At 39.5% G+C, this 21,969-nt stretch overlaps 2 protein-coding genes across 2 annotated transcripts; both read left to right on the top strand.

Annotated features, from left to right (window-relative positions):
- Positions 1-663: 663 nt before the first annotated feature.
- On the top strand, positions 664-16,435 carry LOC139779997 (uncharacterized). Its single transcript, XM_071718533.1, has 6 exons — positions 664-712; positions 1,137-1,873; positions 2,462-2,663; positions 11,456-14,086; positions 16,342-16,349; positions 16,430-16,435. Exons 1-6 carry the CDS (start codon positions 664-666, stop codon positions 16,433-16,435), a joined length of 3,633 nt encoding a protein of 1,210 aa, XP_071574634.1.
- Positions 16,436-16,848: 413 nt separating this feature from the next.
- On the top strand, positions 16,849-21,969 carry LOC139779996 (uncharacterized). Its single transcript, XM_071718532.1, has one exon. The coding sequence runs from the start codon at positions 16,849-16,851 to the stop codon at positions 21,967-21,969; it is 5,121 nt and encodes a 1,706-aa protein (XP_071574633.1).

Below are 21,969 nucleotides of genomic sequence, written 5' to 3'. Positions count from 1 at the left end.
ACAGCGCGATGCCTATACCACGTATCATCTCGTCTTGCCAAAAATCTAATAATGGTATCATAATAAAAATACACATGGATGTATTTGGCATTTGACGCTCTTAAATTTGCGTTGGAAAAATTGTTATATTTGGCAAAAATAATAGGTGGGGGTGGGGTTAAATTAAAAAATGTGACAAATTTGAAAAATCTGATTACGCCATTGTAAAGAGCACAAAAAGCCATAAACCTTTTGTACCAAACTTTTTTTTATACGCCTTATATTTTCGAAGATATTTGCTAAAAACTATAAAATCCGTTATTTTCGAGGGGTTGTTTCAACCCCTAAACGTCGAGATACGCCGCAAAAAAAAACACGTGTCTAATGTTTTTTGATGCTCAACAACATATTCAAAGCGCATCCAAATCGGGTAGGTTCTAAATCGGGTTTTTTCGACCAATAAACGTCGAGATAAGCCGCAAAAAAAAATACGAGTCTAATATTTTTTGATGCTCAACAACATATCCAAAGCGCATCCAAATCGGTCTCGGACACCCCCGACCGTTCCCTTGTAAGTATATAAATAAACCAGGAAAAAGTGAAATATCTGATGTTATCTTTGATAGTAAAAATAAGAAAGACGAATCATTGGCGAGCCGTCTTTGGAAGATTGCTTTTCGAGCCATGAGTAATAGAGAATGTGGAGCTCTTGAAGCTGCTGATACATTGCTAGGTAATCCTTTATATGGGACTGATCGAAATACGAGTATTAGATGGTTAGATGTTAATATGATACGACATAGAAAAGTTAAAACCTGTAAGGAAATTGAAGCTCTTGATGGAGATTCCACAGACATATTTTGTCCATCTATAATAGATGATCATTATCCATGGAGACCGGAAGAACTTGAAGCCTCGTGTTTATATGAATTTGCACAGCAATGATATTACGAAAATCAAACCACGAAGTAAAAATATTGAATTCTACAAGATAAATAATGGTTATTATCTGAAACGACGACAGCGTAACTATATTATTAATCACTATAAATATGATGTCAATACGCGGCCGGAAAATTATTTCTTTTCATTACTGCTTATGTTTAAACCATGGCGGAAACTGGAAGATCTTAAAAATGGATGTGATACTTATGCAGAATCATTTCACAAGGGAAAGTTAGATCTTGAGAAAGCATTGGATTATCGTGAAAAATCAGAGGAATTTCAAAAAGCATTTGAAACTGCGAAGCAATTGGTTCAGCAACGTTTAGATGATTTAGAAAAACAGCACGAGTCTCAAGATGATCCTGATAATCCAATAGGTGTTCAAAATATTGAGGCTGGTGAAGCGATGCAAGATTTTAAGGATCTTGGTGAAAAATTAGTTCAGGAAATCGATGTATCTGAAATGATTTCAAATCTGAACGCAGATCAAAGAAGAGTATTTGACGATGTGATCAACACCGTAACATCGCCGGATAATAAACAATTACTAAAATACGTTAGTGGAGAAGGAGGTACTGGCAAAAGTTTCTTAATTAAAACAATTAAATGCTGGATAAAACAAAATCTCAACAAGGATACCGTTGTAGCAGCACCTACTGGTATAGCAGCGTTCAATATCGATGGTTTGACAGTTCACAGAGTGTGGCAGTTACTCGTTGCACATGGTGATACTCCCAAGTATACACAATTATCTGATCACGTTTTGAAAGTTTTACGGGCAGAACTCAAAGATGTTCATCTTATTATAATTGATGAAGTGTCAATGATATCTAATTTAACTTTAGCGTATATACATTTACGACTATCTCAAATATTCAATACCACTGAAGATGGTTGGTTTGGTCAAAAGCATATTCTTTTATTTAGAGATCTGCTTCAATTACCTCCTGTACGTGAAAATTTTGTTTTTGTTCGATTATCAAAGAAAGAAATTGATAAATATATTGGCCTAATAGCGTCTACAAATTTGTGGAAAAATTTTAAATATGACGAATTAACGATCAATATGCGCCAGCAAGGAGATGAATTTTATCGTGAATTACTCTCGAGAGTTCGTATTGGTTTATTGACAAAATCTGATTTTGAGATTCTCCAAAAAAGAAAAATATCTTTTAAAGGCGAGTCTTTCGAAACAAGATTATACGAATTATGTAATTTTATTGATAATTTGCCATCTGATACCGTTTGTTTACTGCCTACTTGTCATATGTGCGATGTTCTTAACACTGCAATGTTAAGTCGTATTGATTCAAAAGAAATATTATTAATTGCTAAAGATACGTTTGAATGTAATAATCATATAAGAAAGCAAGTAGTAAAGAGATTGACGGATAATGATGATGATAATACTAGAACAGCTGGACTTTCAAGAAAAATTACAATTAAAATTGGAGCTAAAGTCATGATAAGACGCAATATTGATGTTACTTTGGGCCTTGTAAATGGTACAATTGCTACAGTTATTTCTGTTGTGCAGGATACTGATTATGTAGAAAAGATAAAACTTCTTTTACCGTCTGGTTTGGAGTATTTTATTGAAAGAGTAAGTGTCAAGTTTCAAGTAATGGATATGGATAAAGCGTATGTTGTTAGAAAACAATTTCCATTATCTTTGAGTTATGGCATCACCATTCATAAAAGCCAAGGATTAAGCTTGCAAAACACTGTTATAGATATAGGTAATTCTGTATTTAGTCATGGTCAAGCATATGTTGCGTTATCCCGAGTAACATCTCTGGATGGATTGCATTTAATTAATTTTGATCCGTTATCTGTAACAGCTAGTGATAGAGCTATTACCGAATATAATCGGCTAAGACGACAATTTATACCACAAGCACAAATGATTACTATTTCAAAACAACGTTTTCGAAAAGTAAAAAATGTTCCGTGAACATTGTCGAAAAGCATTGCTTCCGTTCAAGAGTCACATCAAGAAGCTCGACAAAGTACTGCTTGGGAGATACGTGCTTTTCAAAATACAGATAAAGATTCGCACTGTGCAAATGCAATATTACAATGCTTATTGCATTTAAGTATTATTAGAAAAAAAATTGCTTAATATTAAGAAACAAGATGATTTAAGTAAATTAGCACAGCGATATAAAAGCAATATGGAAAATTTGAACACTGATGCAATACGGAAAAGTTTAGAAGAATACTTTTCGATTAAACAAGATGCCGTCGAATTTCTTACTGCTATTTGTACAAAATATGATTATGTAAGAAATCTGGTAGAGCATCAAGTTACTTGTACTAGTCGGTGCAAATCATGTGGTAATACAAAAGTTATTATTACTGATAACAATATAGTTGTCCCAATTTCTATTAAAAATTTGAAGAAAAAATGTGATCTTAATGATTTATTAAAGACTACATTTTCACATTGGTGTCAATCACATGACAAATCATGCGAACATTGTGCAGGAAATGATATAATGTTTAAAAATGAATTAACGTTGACAAAAGAAATGGTTATTATTCATTTAGTTTTGTTTTCATTACAAGATAATAAAGTAATAAAAATACCACAGAAATTTAATTTAAATGGCATATCAACAGCTAAAGTATCAATAGCTAAACAGCAATATAAAGTAATGAATGCTATATTTCATGATGGTTCATGTATTGAGAATGGCGATTATACAAGTATGTGTAGAGAAGGGACATCTTGGACTAAAATTGATGAGAAACAAAAAATGATTACGAAAGAAGAACGATGGCCTACAGGTGCTAGAAATATTTATATATTATTTTTACAAAAAGTTGATAATAAAAATTAAGCAACTATTATCAAATATAGATACACATTTTACATAAAAACAATGTCCAGCAATGTATTTTCATGATTAGCAGTGATATTCTAAACCAAATTCAATTGTATTTTATTACATATTTTTTATGTGGCATCAAACATGTCTCTCATTTATTAATTTACATATCAATGATTATATTTTAATTATAAAAGACGATGAGAGTGGTGGTGAAATTTCTTCACTTTATTAGCATTAATCACGTTAGAATGCGATTGTCTTATATCGCAAAATATATACAGGGTATAAAACTAAAGGCGTTACAAACTATTATTTCTAAAACTAAGCAAATTATGAAATTTTTGTTTCCTTAGATATAATAGCCTGTAACACCTTTAGCTTTACAATCTGTACATACTGTTTGTAAGATTATATAGACGCGCGCGCTATTTAACTTTAATATTCCACTGTTACTATTACACTATTAACCACACAACTGTCAAAATATGCCATGACAGCCGGTCATGAAGTAAGCACAAGAGAACCAATCCGCATTGCGGAAAAGCGACAATAATATTTCGATAGATTCGAGTATGGATGACATGCCCTTTTTAGAAGAGGATGCGTAACACTACAAAATGCATGATATCAGTACAAAATTACCTTTTTTAAAAAAGGTAAAAAAAGGGCGCCAAGTACACGCGTGGTTGTTACCTCGGAAAAAAACCAAGTGGTAGTATCATTAATTTTAAATGCAAAAATAAATAAAATCTATTCTAACCTAGGTGATAGTAGCTTTAATTTTTCTTAACAAAATTATTAAAAACAGAAGTTGTTTTTGTTCGACCCAACTGGCCTAATAATTAATATATTTAAACTCACAACGTTTCGAAAAATTATCTCACAAAATTGTCTCACAAAAATTGTCTCACAAAATTGTCTGACAAAAATTGTCTCACAAAATTGTCTCACAAAAATTGTCTCACAAAATTATTAAATTACAAAATTGTTACTTTATTCAATCCAAGTGATATCTACCTCGAAAAAACCTAAATAACAAGTGGTATCTATTTAAAAAAAAAATATGTGAAATCTTTTAATACTGCGCCAATTACAAAGAGAGAATATATATATATATATATATATACCTTAACAAAATTATTATTATATCACGAAATTGCGTTACCAAATTCAATCCAAGTGATATATATCTCACAAAAATTGTCTCACAAAATTGTCTCACAAAATTATTAAATTACAAAATTGTTACTTTATTCAATCCAAGTGATATCTACCTCGAAAAAACCTAAATAACAAGTGGTATCTATTTAAAAAAAAAATGAAATCTTTTAATACTGCGCCAATTACAAAGAGAGAATATATATATATATATACCTTAACAAAATTATTATTATATCACGAAATTGCGTTACCAAATTCAATCCAAGTGATATATATATACCTTAACAAAATTATTATTATATCACAAAATTGCGTTACCAAACTCAATCCAAGTGATACGTACCAATAACCTAAGTGGTAGTAGCCTTATTTCTCCTTAACAAAATTATATCACAAAATTGCGTTACCTAACTCAACCTAAGTGATATGTTATTTAAAAAAAATATATGAAATCTTTAAATTACGCCAACTACAAAGAAAATATATATATTGCTTTGAAAAATAATTGTAGTGCAACTACTCTTAAAAAATAAAACAAAATTGTGTTACCTAACTCAACCCAAGTGGTATGTATCTTTGTATTCCTGAGGATCTTTCTATCAAACCAAGTGGTAGTAGTTTTAATTCTCCTTGATAAAATTATAATATTACAAAGAATCATTTAATCATTTTAATCACAAAGAATTAAAGAGGTAACATTATAAAATAAAAATATTTAATTAAAATAAAATAAATAAATTTTTCTTGTAAAAAACTTGGCGCTGCTTTTTTAAGGTTAATCCAGACAAACTTGCATAGGTGCATAAGCATATGCATAAAGAGATGGATTGGTCTATTTCCTTTTGCACATATATATGAACCAATCAATTTCTTACGCTTATGTTTATGCGCGATGCAAATTTGTCTGAATAGACTTTAACCCTTAAATGCCACCCGGGGTCCAGCGGACCCCAGACCCTTTAGATCGATATATTTTCAAATGTTCCCCCCAAAAATGGAGCTCATGCTCCCATTGATGATAGTTGAGTGATTGACCTACCCGTTTGTACACTTAGCAGTACTCAGTTTACTTAATTTTTTATACTATGTTGAAATTGAAATTTTAACAATATAAGCATTTTATTCTCTTTTCTAAGCCTTGAACAACATTGAAAATAATTTTCATAACTAAATATCAAAAAATCAATGAGTAAGGAAACATTTTTCATGCTGGGGTCTTTTAGACCCCATGTGTCATTTACGAGATTCTTGAGAGGTGTGGCATTCAAGGGTTAAAAAAGCAGCGCTAAGTTTTTTTACAAGAAAAATTTATTTATTTTATTTTAATTAAATATTTTTATTTTATAATGTTACCTCTTTAATTCTTTGTGATTAAAATGATTAAATGATTCTTTGTAATATTATAATTTTATCAAGGAGAATTAAAACTACTACCACTTGGTTTGATAGAAAGATCCTCAGGAATACAAAGATACATACCACTTGGGTTGAGTTAGGTAACACAATTTTGTTTTATTTTTTAAGAGTAGTTGCACTACAATTATTTTTCAAAGCAATATATATATTCTCTTTGTAGTTGGCGTAATTTAAAAATTTCATATATTTTTTTGAAATAACATCACTTAGGTTGAGTTAGGTAACGCAATTTTGTGATATAATTTTGTTAAGGAGAAATAAGGCTACTACCACTTAGGTTATTGGTACGTATCACTTGGATTGAGTTTGGTAACGCAATTTTGTGATATAATAATAATTTTGTTAAGGTATATATATATCACTTGGATTGAATTTGGTAACGCAATTTCGTGATATAATAATAATTTTGTTAAGGTATAATATATATACCTTACACAAACCAATTACAAGAGAGAATATATATATATATATATATTCTCTCTTTGTAATTGGCGCAGTATTAAAAGATTTCATTTTTTTTTTAAATAGATACCACTTGTTATTTAGGTTTTTTCGAGGTAGATATTACTTGGATTGAATAAAGTAACAATTTTGTAATTTAATAATTTTGTGAGACAATTTTGTGAGACAATTTTGTGAGACAATTTTTGTGAGATATCTCTTTACTGTATTACGTGATCAAAACAATGAATGCTTATAGGCTACAGTCCACATAACACTGCAAATGATTCAAAACTGTCATTTTCTCCTTTTTTTCAATAAAGAAAGAAGAAGACAAAGATCGCTTTGAAGCATAAATTATAGCATTAAATGGACCGCAGCCTTAATTAATACCTGATATGTTGTACAATATGATTTGTGTGCAATAATTTATATTGCACTTAATCTTATGTCTTCACATATATTGCTATTTCATGTTATTTAATATTAAGTCATATGATTGCATAATGCATTATATCAAGAGACACGGTAGTGTCTCGCGCCAAGTACACGCGGAGCGAGACCGACCGTGACTCTTTTACGCGACGCGACGAGTTGCGAGTACTCGAGATGTTGAGATCTCGATAACGAGTGAACGGATCAAGTTCTAAGTAGGCTTGATCGATAGCTTGGGGTCGAATTAGGGGGGGGGGGGGGTTTCTCTTATAATATTCCGCTACGTGCCCTACGAGCGGAGATATTGCGACGCAAAATCCAAATGTGAAAATTTATTTTTAAGATACTACTTCTTCTACTTCTACGTCGACCGTCTCTCATGCCATGCCATCATTTCATTGGCAGGAGTCGCGTCACTTTCACTTTTTCGACACCAGGGGCGGTGCTAGTATCGCCAGTTTCGATATGCACATATGTATACGTGTGTGTACTGCGCGAGTGCAGATAGTCAGATAGTGCGTTTAGCGCGCTGTCAGTCAGTTCATCAGATAACCTATCTCGAGAGACACGGTAGTACGCGCGGAGCGAGACCGACCGTGACTCTTTACGCGACGCGACAATTAATTCAAGGTAATTGTTTTAATAAATTATTATGTAATTATCTCCTATAATTATCTTATTCTATTCTATATATTACTGTTACTTATTTTACTGTTTATACTACGTTTACGTGAGTGTTTACATACAGGTTAACCTATATATTATATATTGACAGCAGGGAGCTGATACTGAGATCAAGGAGCCTGTTCACACGAGGCGTTTCTGCCGCGCGTTAATAACGTTTGCACGAGGTAAGGTGCGACAACGCGCGCATACGCGCGTACGCGAAACGGCAGTAACACCGTAATCGTGCCGGCGATATACTGAATTTGAATTGCTTCGTGCTTATCTGGAGATTTCGTATCCCTACATCGTGTTACCACCGCTGCCGGAAAAGGTTCTCTACGCTTGGCAGAAAGTGACGACTGACACGTTCGATCCCGACTTCGTTGATCGCAGAAGAGCTGGACTCGAGGTACGTTTCCGATTTGCAATTATAAAAGTATCGTGCGATGAATGTTGTACTCAATTATAACCTCAAATGAAGTTGTGCACGTTGCTAGTATTCTGATTATACAATATACATTTTTACTTTGTAGAGGTATATATATATATTGACAGCAGAGAGCTGATACCGAGGAGATCAAGGAGCCTGTTCACAGGATGTGTTTCTGCCGCGCGTACATAATATGTTGCACAGCTGATATCTATATATATAAAGGAAGATGTCCTGACTGACTCACTCATCAACGCCCAGCCTAAACCCCTGAACCGAATTTTTACCAAGAGTATATGAAATAGGGGTAGAATTTTCCGGGGAGTGCCACTAAGAAGGGATTTTTAGAAATTCGAGCCCTAACGGGGTGAAAAGGAGTAAAACGTGTTTTCACGGATTCTTTAATATCGCTCAGCCTAAACCCCTGAACCAAATTTTTATCAAAAGTATATGAAATAGGGGTAGAATTTTCCGGGGAGTGCTATAAAGTGTATAATTTTTCGTTACCGATCTTTTTGGAAGCCAGTATCGAAATTTTTTTAATTTTTCGGGAATTAATTGACCGAATCTTAAAGAATTGTATATGAAGTAGGGGTAGAATTTTCTGGGGAGCGCCATGATGTGTACAGTTTTTGTTATTGATCTTTTCGGAAACTGGTTTTTTTAATTTTTCCAATTTTTCGGGAAATAATTGATTGAATCTCAAAGAATTATATATGAATTATACATGAATACTATAATTATAGCATTAAATGCTATGATCATAGCACTAAATGCTATGGACATAGTAATTTTACTATAAGACTATAGCATTTAAACTTGGGCGTCTTGATGGTCCGCAGTTGGTGCGGCAGCATAGTAAAATTTAATATAAAATTTTCTCCGTGTAAGAATTGACCAATCACAGTCTATTATTCTTTTTGCGGTCAAAGAATAATTAACTGTGATTGGCCAATTCTTACGACTTACGACCTACAACATCCATTGTAGACCGGGCATTAAGAAAAACGACAATTAATAAATGAAATTGGCAACTTATGAATTTATGAAGTTGTCTTTTCTATAGATTGAATTTTAAAATCGCGCATAATTTTGTATTGTATAAAAGAAATAAAGGATTAAGAGATCGTGATATTAAGAGAAACGGGCTTATATTTTAATAGTATAATCGGATATATTGTCGCGAAAGAGAGAGAGAGAGAGAGAGAGAGAGAGAGAGAGAGAGAGAGAGAGAGAGAGAGAGAGAGAGAGAGAGAGAGAGAGAGAGAGAGAGAGAGAGAGAGAGAAGGTAAGGGTGTATTTTAAATTACCAATCACAGTCAATTTGTCTATCCTTTTTGGCATTTGCCGTTTCTTTACTGGGATAAATTGTTTTTCTTATAGCAAAATTATGAATGTGTCAAACATTTTATATGTTATTTCACAATTTTGCAGTTTGTAATCGATTAAAGAAGCGAAAGAGAAAGAGAAAGAGAAGGAGTGTGTATATTATAAAGTATCTTTCACGTTTATTTCGTGTTCGCAGTTATTCAGGTAATAGTCTTTTTGTGTTACAGCATTATAAATTGTTATCTGCTTTATTTAAAGCAGTAAAATGCTGATATATTGAACAGTCTTTTTGTGTTACAGCAGAAAATAGTTGGTGTAGAAAAGTATATATACAAAAGTGTATATACAATTTTATGTCTTATGGAAAGCATAAATATAATGTATTCTCTGCTTTAACTGTAATTGTATGATTATAATTGTAAACTACTTTTAATTGTACAGTTTTATATTAATTATTTTTTGCTTTAATAAGAAGACTGTTCAATATATCAACGATTCAATGCTTAAAATATATAGCATACAGATAACAATTTATGCTTTTGATTAAATTAAAGCAAAATATTTAAATCATTAATCTATTTTTGTGCCTTTTCTATGCCTTTTTGGCATTTTCTGTTTCTTTGCTTTGATATATTGTTGATTTTAAATTCTCAATCTATTTTTGTCTATTTTATATGTTGTTTCACTATTTTGTAGTGTTGTGAGCGCACAACGTATTCACGATAAAGTATGGCACCTGGCAACACCGAGGGCCGGATTACTGGGTAATCCGACCCTAGCGACGAGGACCGATGACGCGAAAGCCAGCACGCGTCGCGGTAATGACCATATATGGTCATTCGGGATATCACCAGCCCGCTAGGACGTTGATCGCGAAGTCAAAATTGCTGACTGCTAAGTCAGCAATGCCGAGGCGATAAAAAGCCCGCCCTTCCAAGGAACGGCGGGCAGTCTAAGAATCGAGAGCGTACCGCGAGTCAACTAAACATTAATTGTAACCCGCAAGTCAGGGTAGTGCAAATCTACAAGTGTATCAATAAAACTATCTTTTATTAAACGCGACTGCAAACTACATATCGCCAGTGTCCTCTCTCCCTCTAATCGGCGGATCCAAAGAACTCGGTGCCGGCCCTGATCTCCAATCCAAGGCGGCGGCACAACAATTGGTGGCAGCGGTGGGATCTGCTAACCGGACGAGAGGACATCCTGCCAGACTTACGCCTGCAAAAAGGAGCGGATCATCAAAAGCCAGCCAGATCCCGGCAGAGTGAAGCAACGGTAGCAGCCCCGCGTGTTATTAGCGACACCGGAGAGGCCCCGACCTACCGCACGGACTCGCCAGCCCGGAGCAGCGACGCAGGGACGCAGCGAGCCAGCGAAGCAGCGCAGGAGGGACGCAGCTAAGCGGAGACAACGCACGAGCAGAAGAGCGGCCCTGTCAGGCGTCGACGCGGCAGAAGCGGTGACGATGCGTTATTCGGCGGTAATGTAAGTCTGCATTCCTATTGTAAGCCGATACCGGCACGCGCCGCGAAAAAAGATTGTATCTCCGCGAGCGTCCCCCACGACCGCAAGCGCAGAATCACTTCCCGCGATTGCAGGATCTAAGAGCGTAAGCGTCGATTGATGTCGGACGACTTGTCCCGGCATCCCCCCGTCAGCAACGCGTCCTTCGTGCTGAGCGAGCGCGCGCAACGAGCAATTGAGAACAGCATCCGGAATCGTTTTCGCGCCACTCGACTCGCGAACGACGAACTAGATCGCGTGCGGCGAAACTTAGGCGCGCAACTCGACGACGCGAGTACACGCGAATTTTTAGACACCAGCCTTTGCGACGCAAACGAAAACCCGCGTGATAGCGCGGACAATACAAGCAGCGACGAACACAGTGACGCGCACAGACAGCCCCCGACCGAAGGTGACGCACGATCGGACACCTCGGCCGACACACAACGCGAGAACTCCGGAAGAGGAGAATTCTCCCTGACTTCATACGACAGCGATATATTTGACCCCGCGGAAGAGGATTATACCCTCCGGGCCAACACGATGAGCCAGCCACGAGCTGCCGCGACCATCGCACCGCGTGAGGATATATCACCCGCGCAGATTAACGCAGAAATAGAGCGGCTCAGACCCGCGACAAACGGGCGACCGTCCGAAATTGACCAACGCCGAGCCCATGAGCCGGCGCGAGCAAGCCCAGGAGCAATAGACTCCGTGCTCAGCGATATCCAACACATGATGCGCGACATGCATGATCGCATAAACCGTGCAGAGGCCGCGGAATTCGATCGTTCTGTAGAACTCCTTCGCGCAATGCGCGATATGCAGGACCGCGTAAGCAGGCTAGAAGCCGCAAATTACAATCGCCCCGACGAAATAGGTCGCCGCGTACGCAGCCAAGGTCCCCTCGACATAACGTACGGAAGAACGTTGGAAGACGTCAGAAACCAACACGATCCCGTAAATACGTACCTTAAATTAAAGGAAGCTCGCGATATGATTCCGGAAATCGACGGAACTTCGCGCAGTCAAGTACAGAAATTCTTAAACGCAAGCACCTATGCGATGAACGAAATTAACCCCGCAGAGGAAAAATCATTATTGAAAGCGATACTTTGCACGAAATTAACAGGAAAGGCAATGTACGATTTCCAAACGCGAGACATACACTCGTTCGCTCAATTGAAGCAAGAAATAGAAATGTGCTATCTAGCAAAGCGAAGCACCACGCACATTCAGAAAGAATTTAATATGCTCCGGCAAAAGCCAGGCGAAAGCGCGAGAGAATACGGACTCCGCGTAGACAAATTATCAATGGAGCTATATCAATCGATGATCGAAGGCCGGGAACAGTCTTCAGAACAGAGAAAAGCGATATTAGATACGATACAGGAACTAGCGCTAGAAAATTTCCAGCTAGGACTCCGAGATGACATTCAAACTATCGTGAGGTCCCGAAACTACGCCAACCTCACAGCAGCCATTTTAGGCGCCACTTCCGAGGAGAAATTGAAAGGACCTCCCCAACGTTCAACATATAATACCGATCGAAACCAAAACGGTCAGGAGCAAACCCGACGAACTCAGAGCGTCGGAGTCAAGTGCAATAAATGCGGAAAGCTCGGCCATAGCGGACAAGAATGCCGTACTAGCCGATACGCCAATAGATATTCTCTCCCGAGAGCGGAAAAACCCCACGGAATAAATACCGTTGAGAAATATTGCTTCCACTGCAAGAAAGAGGGACACAAACGGGAAGACTGTTGGACGCTTAACGGACGACCCGAGAAAGAACGGACTCGCCAAGCCAAATATGATGCACAGGAAAAGAAGCCGATAAATGCGACCGAAAAGAATCGAGGCAATAGGACCTCAGAAACGGATGAGGACATGTCAAATAGCGACAGCAGCAGCAGCAGCCGCAGTAGCGGTAATGACAAACAAGAGAAACGGAGAAGGCATAAGACGCGACACGCGCTCGAGTACCGAGTAGCTCAAGTGAGCGGTAAAGCGAATAAGAATTCTAATCTGGACCTCGTCACCCTCCCGATGCGAGAAGCAACTAAGGGAAAACTGAGTTTTTTGCTTGACTCCGGAGCCGCAATAACTTTCATCAAGGTCGGAAAATTAAAAGATAAGACTAAAATACGAGAAAAGAAAATAGCGCTAACCGGCGTAACTGGACATCAGATCTACACCCTCGGGAAAATACGAGCATCAATACTAATAGGCAAGGAAACAATCCGGCACACAATGTACGTGGTACGAGACGATTTCCCGGTCGACTACGAAGGAATTCTGGGAATCGATTTCCTGAAAAAGCATCAAGCCGTGCCAAATCACGCCGAAAATCGATTAAAAATCGGTGCCGCGACATTTAAACTACAGCCGTATCGAAAGTTTACCTTACCACCGCGTAGCGAGACAATAATATCCGCGATAACCAACACGAATAAAGTAGGTATCGTAAGGGGTAAAGAAATAAGTCCGGGAGTATTCATCGGTAATTGTATGGTAAAACCGATAGATTTCCTCTGTCCAATAAGCATAGTAAACATAACGGAGAAGCCCGTCGAAATAATCACGCCGCATGTAACTCTAGAAGAGGCACCGGTGACTGACAAGGCCGACATATTCACATTACAGCCGACAGAAGAGCGCGAATCAATCACCGAGCGACGCGAACAATTGCGCCGTAAATTAAGAATGAGTCATTTAAATAACGAAGAAAGAAAAACGTTAGAACAAATATGCGAGGATTATTGCGATATATTCCATTTAGAAGACGACAAGCTAACTTGTACCCCGACGGTGAAACACGAGATCCCGACGCGAGCAGATAGCGCGCCGGTGAACGTCCGACCTTATCGCTTGCCAGAAAAGCATAAGGAGGAAATAAATCGACAAATTAACAAGATGCTAGAGGATGGAATTATCCGCCCTAGTACGAGCCCGTGGAATTCGCCAATACTAGTAGTACCTAAAAAACCTGACGCTTCAGGAAAAATAAAATTTCGAATCGTAATAGATTTCCGCAAGCTTAATTTCCTTACAATCGGAGACTCATTCCCGTTGCCGAATATTGCAGAAATACATGATAAATTAGGAAAGGCAAAATATTTCACAACCTTAGACCTCGCATCCGGGTACCACCAGATACCGATGCATGAGAAAGATAAAAAGAAGACAGCATTTTCCACTCCCAATGGACACTACGAATTTAACCGAATGCCCTTCGGACTAAAGAACGCGCCAAGGACTTTTCAGCGAGCAATAATAGCAGCATTAATGGGTTTAGAAGGAATCAAATGTCTCGTCTATCTCGACGATGTCGTAATATACGGAGCAACCTTGGCCGAACATAACAGGCGCCTAATCGAAGTATTACAGCGATTACGAAAATACCGTTTCAAGCTTCAACCCGATAAGTGCGAATTCTTGCGTAAAGAAGTATTATATTTAGGGCACATTATTTCAGAAAACGGAATACTACCAAACCCTGCCAACATACAAGCAGTAATAAAGTGTAAAACGCCTAAACGATCAAAGGATATCCAGACTTTTCTCGGATTTGCTGGATACTATCGAAAATTTATAAAAGATTTTTCTAAAATTGCAAAACCTTTAACAAAATTATTGAAAAAAGGGGAAAAATTTAGTTGGACAGCCGAACAGCAAATGGCGTTCGAAACACTAAAGGAAAAATTAACTACGGCACCCATATTAAATATTAACACCCATAATAAATTACCCCGATTTTAGCCAGGAGTTCTTAGTAACTACAGACGCATCCGACTACGCAATCGGAGCCGTGTTATCACAAGGAACAGTAGGACAAGACAGACCGATAGCATATGCCAGTAGAGTATTAAATAAAGCTGAGCAAAATTATAATACGACAGAAAAAGAATTGTTGGCAATCGTATGGGCCGTAAAACATTTCAGACCTTACGTGTACGGAACAAAATTTAAAATAATTACGGATCATAGACCACTAATATGGCTATTCAATGTAAAAGATCCCGGCTCCAGATTAATTAGATGGAGACTTAAACTAGAGGAGTACGATTACGAGATTGCCCACAAAGCAGGCAAAATGAATGCAAACGCTGACGCATTGAGTCGAAACCCAATAGTGGAGGACTTACAAGTAAATAACGTGCATCAAGAGGAAATGCCGGGAAAATACTCGGAAGAAGATAAACTACAAATATTACGCGAATATCACGACCTACCTATGGGAGGACACCAAGGAGTCACAAGAACTATAAATCGAATCCGATTGACCCACAATTGGAATGGACTTACGAAAGATGTCGAAGATTATATAAATAAATGTGAATACTGCCAAAAGAATAAATTGAGCAGAAAAACAAAAATGCCCTTATCAATTACGGATACTCCACAGAGACCATAATAGTAGTAGTAAGCATTATACTTGTAATTATTTACGTAATAAAGGAAATTAGAGTGTAACCTCTCAGGAAAAAGAAAATCACAAATAAATAAATAACGAAAAACTTCGAACACCTCAGTTTTTCTTTTTCCGCGGGGGGAGGGATGTTGTGAGCGCACAACGTATTCACGATAAAGTATGGCACCTGGCAACACCGAGGGCCGGATTACTGGGTAATCCGACCCTAGCGACGAGGACCGATGACGCGAAAGCCAGCACGCGTCGCGGTAATGACCATATATGGTCATTCGGGATATCACCAGCCCGCTAGGACGTTGATCGCGAAGTCAAAATTGCTGACTGCTAAGTCAGCAATGCCGAGGCGATAAAAAGGCCGCCCTTCCAAGGAACGGCGGGCAGTCTAAGAATCGAGAGCGTACCGCGAGTCAACTAAACATTAATTGTAACCCGCAAGTCAGGGTAGTGCAAACCTACAAGTGTATCAATAAAACTATCTTTTATTAAACGCGACTGCAAACTACATATCGCCAGTGTCCTCTCTCCCTCTAATCGGCGGATCCAAAGAACTCGGTGCCGGCCCTGATCTCCAATCCAAGGCGGCGGCACAACAGTAGTTTGCAATTGGTTAAAGAAGCAAAAAAGAGAGAGGAGGGAGAGAGAGAGAGAGAAAGAGAGAGAGAGAGAGAGAGAGAGAGAGAGAAGAGAGAGAGAGAGAGAGAGAGAGAGAGAGAGAGGAGTGTGTATACTACAAAGTATTTTTCACGTTTATTTTGTGTTCGCAGTTATTCAGGTAATAGAATTGTTTTTGCTTTAATTGTACAGTTTAATAGTAACTCTTCTTTGCTCATAAATATAATGTATTCTATATAGGTGTAGGTGTTGAATCTTATAAAAAAATTTAGAAATTTTGTAAAGCCAATTTAAAGATTTCTTTTAATAAGAAAATTTCGATAATTACTGCCAATGTAGGATCGCCTTAAAGGCTTATGTGTACTATAGTGGGTGAACCATAGTGGTATACCCAGACTAATAATTAATTTTGGCTTTATGCATTTGATTTTTTTTACGTAATTGTTTTTTTGGATATTTTTGATGATCATATAATAAAAAAAATTATTTTATGGAAATTGGGAGTGGGTGCAAAAACGGTTTTAAGCATTCTTTTCCTGGCGTCTACTACAGGTTGTTATTTATATTTAGGGAAAAATTGTTTTACTTTTTAGTACGCTTTGTCTCTTCTCTTTTTTTAAATTGATATGGCATTTGAGTTTTTAAATGTTAATGGAGAGATGGTGCCTCACACTATTGTCCCAATCACAGGGGATGGAGCTTGCCTGTTTAGGTCCCTCTCCTATCTCATGTATTACAATCAGTTAATGGCTAGGGATGTGCGTGAACTAATCGTAAAACATGTGGTGGATAATTGGGAGGAATTCTCTATTATGTCCCACGACAGCGAGGGGGACAATTACATCAGCTCTGCTGAATATCTCGCTCACATGTCCCAACCATTTACTTATGGTGGTTTATGCGAGTTGGTGGCGGCTGGGCAACTATTTAGGTTTGTCTTCGAGGTTTACCGCAATGGTGAGCTCTATAAGAGTTTCGGTGTTGAGGGTCACCCTGTTAAGAGGCTACGTTTTACGCACGCGCAGGACCTTTCTAAGGGACATTTCGATGCGTACGTGCCACGTAAACCTGAAGAATTGACCACCACACCACTCTTCTCTCAGTCTGACCACGCCTCAAACATTTCACAATTATCACCTTTTTTTGTTTACAAAAAGGCTTCTGGCAAACGTCGTGCTAGATATACCAACGTTAAAAGAAAGAAGCAACTTCAAGATGCGGCAAGAAAATATGCGCAGAATAACCCCGAGGTGAACAGAGCAGCGGTGGCCAGGTACTCACAAAATAACCCCGAGGTGAACAGAGCAGCGGTGGTCAGGTACTCACAAAATAACCCCGAGGTAAACAGAGCAGCGGTGGCCAGGTACTCACAAAATAACCCCGAGGTGAACAGAGCAGCGGTGGCCAGGTACTCACAAAATAACCCCGAGGTAAACAGAGCAGCGGTGGCCAGGTACTCACAAAATAACCCCGAGGTAAACAGAGCAGCGGTAGCCAGGTACTCACAAAATAACCCCGAGGTGAACAGAGCAGCGGTGGCCAGGTACCAACAAAATAACCCCGAGGTACACAGTGCGAAACAGTTTCGATATGAACAAAGTCATCCTGGAAAACGATTAGAAAGGCGAGCACTTCCGTGGAAGGACAAAGTTTATTCAGGCATGGCATATGATCCTGATGTGGCTTATGAGGAAGACAGCATTATAGCTCTGGGTACCATGAGCCACAAGTGCAAGTACTGCAATGCCCTCAAGTGGAAGGAGGAGGCCCTCGGCATGTGTTGCAGCGCTGGAAAGGTGCAGCTTTCACCCTTCGAACCTCTGCCTGAGCCTCTCTACAGTTTGGTAATGGGCAGTCACCCAGAGCACGTCCACTTTATGAACCGTGTTCGGAAGTACAATGGCTGCTTTAACATGACATCATTTGGAGCCAAGCAGGTTCTACAAGATGGCTTCATGCCGACCTTTAAAGTTCAGGGGCAAGTATATCACTTGGTAGGAAGTCTGCTGCCAGCACCTGAACAGGAAGCCCAATTTCTACAAATTTATTTCGTGGGCGAGGATGAAAGGGAAGTGCGTTTGAGATGCAGCAATTTTCCTGATGTCAAACAGGAATTAGTCAAAGAATTGCAGAGGATGCTACATGAAGTCAATAGCTATATAAAAGACCTGAAAACCACTCTAGAAAAAGTACCTCCAACTTGCAAAAAGTTCGAGGTCATTATTCATGCAGATAAAAAGCCCGTTGATGTTCATGGAGGACGCTTCAATGCACCAACAGCAAATGAAGTAGCTCTGGTGATTGTTGGACAGCAATTCGAGCAGCGAGATATTGTGTTGCAGAGCCACGACAACACACTGCGGCGCATCAGCGAGATTCACCGATCATACGACGCTCTGCAGTACCCGCTTTTGTTTTGCCGTGGCGAAGATGGGTACTCTATTGCCCTACCTCAGCGTGATCCTCAGACCAAGTTGCCCCTCAAGAATACAGTTTCCGCAGCGAGCTTTTACTCGTACCGTGTCATGGTCAGGCAAGGGGAAGTCAACCACTTGGTGTACTTCCGTTCTCTTTTTAGTCAATTTTTGGTTGACATGTACGCCAAAATAGAGACTGAAAGGTTGAACTATATTAGGAACAACCAGGCGCAGCTGAGGGCAGACAGCTACATTCACCTGAGAGACGCCGTCGGAAAGCAGGATGCTGACGTTGCTCAGCTGGGTCAAATGGTGGTGCTTCCGTCATCCTTCACTGGAGGACCACGCTATATGCATGAGCGGACTCAAGACGCTATGACATACGTCCGCTACCACGGCCGTCCTGATCTGTTCATCACTTTTACTTGTAACCCTAAGTGGAAAGATATCACAGATGTACTGCTGTCAGGGCAAAAATCACACGATCGTCACGACATTATAGCTAGGGTATTTCATCTCAAGGTGAAGAAGATGATGGCTCTCTTAAACAAGGGCAATCTGTTTGGAAAAGTGTGGTGCTTCATGTACTCTGTAGAGTGGCAAAAGCGAGGTCTGCCTCACATCCATATCTTGCTGTGGCTAGAGCAGCGCATCTTTCCTGATATGATCGACAAAGTCATCTGTGCTGAAATACCTGATCCCGTGCAAGACTCTCTTCTTCATAACATTGTCAAGGCCAACATGATTCATGGTCCCTGCGGGGGCTTAAATCGTAATTCGCCTTGTATGAAAGGAGGCAATTGCAGCAAGAGGTACCCACGGCTACTTCTCAAAAACACTCAGACAGGAAATGATGGATACCCGCAGTATCGGAGGAGGTCTCAAGCTGATGGTGGGTTTACCGTAAAAATCAATGAAATAGAGCTGGATAACCGCTGGGTGGTGCCCTATAATCCTGTTTTGTTACGTATTTTTAATGCTCATATTAATGTGGAATTATGCACTTCAGTCAAGTCCATCAAGTACATTTGCAAGTACGTGAATAAGGGTAGTGACCAAGCGACTTTTGCCTTAGAGAGTGAGAGAGATGAGGTGAAGTTGTATGAGAGTGGGCGGTACATCAGCAGCTCAGAGGCAATTTGGAGAATCTTGGCGTTCCCTATTCATGAGAGATATCCTACTATCTTCCATCTCGCTGTTCACCTTGAGAATGGTCAGCGTGTGTACTTCAATTCCAAAAACTTGGTTGAGAGGCTTAGCAACCCACCTCAGACAACACTCTTGGCTTTCTTCGAGCTGTGCAAAACCGATGATTTTGCAAAAACCCTCTTGTACTGTGAGGTTCCTTCTTATTTTGTGTTTAAAAATAACAAGTTTGAGAGAAGAAAGCGGGGGATGGATGTCGACGGCTGGCCAGGAATAAAGAAAGACCATGCGCTGGGAAGAGTGTATACCATCCATCCAAATAACACCGAGTGTTATTATCTTCGCTTGCTGCTGCATGAGATTCGAGGTCCAACGTCCTTTTTAGATCTAAAGATTGCAAATGGTGTCCTTTGTTCAACATTTCAGTCTGCATGCAAGGCATTAGGTTTGCTGGAAGATGACAAACACTGGGACAATACCTTGGAAGAAGCTGCCTTATGTGATTCTCCTTTCAAGTTGCGAGAGCTCTTTACAGTGATGTTGGTATTCTGTCAACTTACCGAACCTCTGAGTCTTTGGGAAAAGTACAAAGACAGCCTTTCAGAAGACATTACACGACAGGTGGAGAGAGAGTTGCAAGGCAATGCACAGCAGGTGATGGACAAGGTGTATAACAGATGTTTGGTGCTGATTGAGGACACAGTGTTGGCTTTGGGAGGACAGGAGTTGCACCAATACGGCCTGTCTCAGCCAAAGAGATTAGGAGAAGTCTTGAAAAATCGAGATTATCTGAGAGAGACCAACTACGACGTAAACACCTTAGCACAAGTGGTGTCGATTAACGAGGGTTTACTGACAGATGAGCAGTTCGCTGTCTATCGGCAGGTCCTTAGCAGCATTGAGTCAAGTGCTGGTCAGGTCTTTTTTCTGGATGCTCCTGGTGGTACTGGAAAAACCTTCCTGATCAACTTACTCCTGGCAAAAGTAAGAAGTGAACGTGGCATCGTTTTGGCTGTTGCATCTTCTGGCATTGCTGCTACGCTGTTGGAGGGAGGCAAGACCGCTCACGCTGCTTTTAAGCTGCCCTTCAATCTCAATCATGCAGAAACACCCCTATGCAATATTTCAAAACAAAGCAACATGGCTCAAGTGTTGCAGGACTGCAAGCTTATTGTTTGGGATGAGAGCATCATGGCACATAAAGGAGGTTTTGAGGCTTTGAGCACAACTCTAAAAGATATTAGGGGCAACGATGGAGTGATGGGGGGAGTCACCGTGCTGCTGGCTGGAGACTTCCGACAGACTTTACCAGTAGTGCCAAGGGGAACTAGAGCTGACGAGGTTAAAGCATGTATCAAGGCATCACATTTATGGCCCCTTATCTGGAAACTTTCTCTCAGAAAGAATATGAGGGTATACTTGAGAGGCGATGTCTCCGCGGGGCAATTCTCCAAACTCCTACTTAAAATAGGGGATGGAAGGTATCCCGAGTCTGAGGGAAAGGTGATTATTCCTGAAGGTCTAGGCTTAGTAGTGACAACCCTAGCTAACCTTATTGACAAGATATACCCTGATATCGCCGATATCAAAGATAAATCTATGGACTGGCTGTGCGAACGTGCCATTCTGACCCCTAAGAACGACAAAGCTGGAGTTATTAATGACACTCTACTTAACTCATTTGACGGGATAGAAATGAAGTACAGGTCTGTAGACTCGGTAATACAAACAGATGACGCGGTCAACTACCCCGTAGAGTTCCTCAACACTCTGAATCCTCCTGGTTTACCAGCTCACAAGCTTCTACTTAAAGTGGGGGCTCCAGTGATGTTGCTGCGAAACCTCAATCCGCCCAAACTTTGTAATGGAACCAGGCTACGAGTAAAGGCTCTCCATAGGAATGTCATCGAGGCCACAGTGTTCACCGGATGTGCTCGGGGAGATACAGTGTTTATACCACGCATACCTCTCATACCATCAGAGTACCCTTTCGAGTTTAAGAGGCTGCAATTTCCTGTCAAAGTCTGTTTTGCGATGACCATCAATAAGTCCCAGGGGCAATCGCTGAAAGTAGCAGGGATTGATTTAAGTGAGGATTGTTTCTCACATGGGCAGTTTTACGTGGCCTGCTCAAGGGTAAGCTCACCTAGCAGTCTGGTAATCCTAGCACCTGAGGGGAGAACTACCAATGTGGTCTATAAAGAGGTCCTTAAGTAG

The sequence above is a fragment of the Temnothorax nylanderi genome, unplaced genomic scaffold (genome assembly GCF_030848795.1).
Source record: "Temnothorax nylanderi isolate EJ_2023f unplaced genomic scaffold, tnyl_v1.0 TNYL_tig0255_pilon, whole genome shotgun sequence".
NCBI lineage: Eukaryota > Metazoa > Arthropoda > Insecta > Hymenoptera > Formicidae > Temnothorax > Temnothorax nylanderi.
The sequence above is the reverse complement of the archived record's forward strand: the minus strand, read 5'-3'. Positions and strand labels throughout refer to the sequence as shown.

Excerpts from the sequence above, each read along its gene's own strand:
- LOC139779997 (XM_071718533.1), top strand. The coding sequence starts at position 664 with ATGAGTAATAGAGAATGTGGAGCTCTTGAAGCTGCTGATACATTGCTA. Across the intron at positions 713-1,136 it reads AGCTGCTGATACATTGCTAG|AATCATTTCACAAGGGAAAG; the intron begins GTAATCCTTTAT and ends ATACTTATGCAG. Across the intron at positions 2,664-11,455 it reads AAACACTGTTATAGATATAG|ACACCAGCCTTTGCGACGCA; the intron begins GTAATTCTGTAT and ends GCGAATTTTTAG.
- LOC139779996 (XM_071718532.1), top strand. The coding sequence starts at position 16,849 with ATGGTGCCTCACACTATTGTCCCAATCACAGGGGATGGAGCTTGCCTG.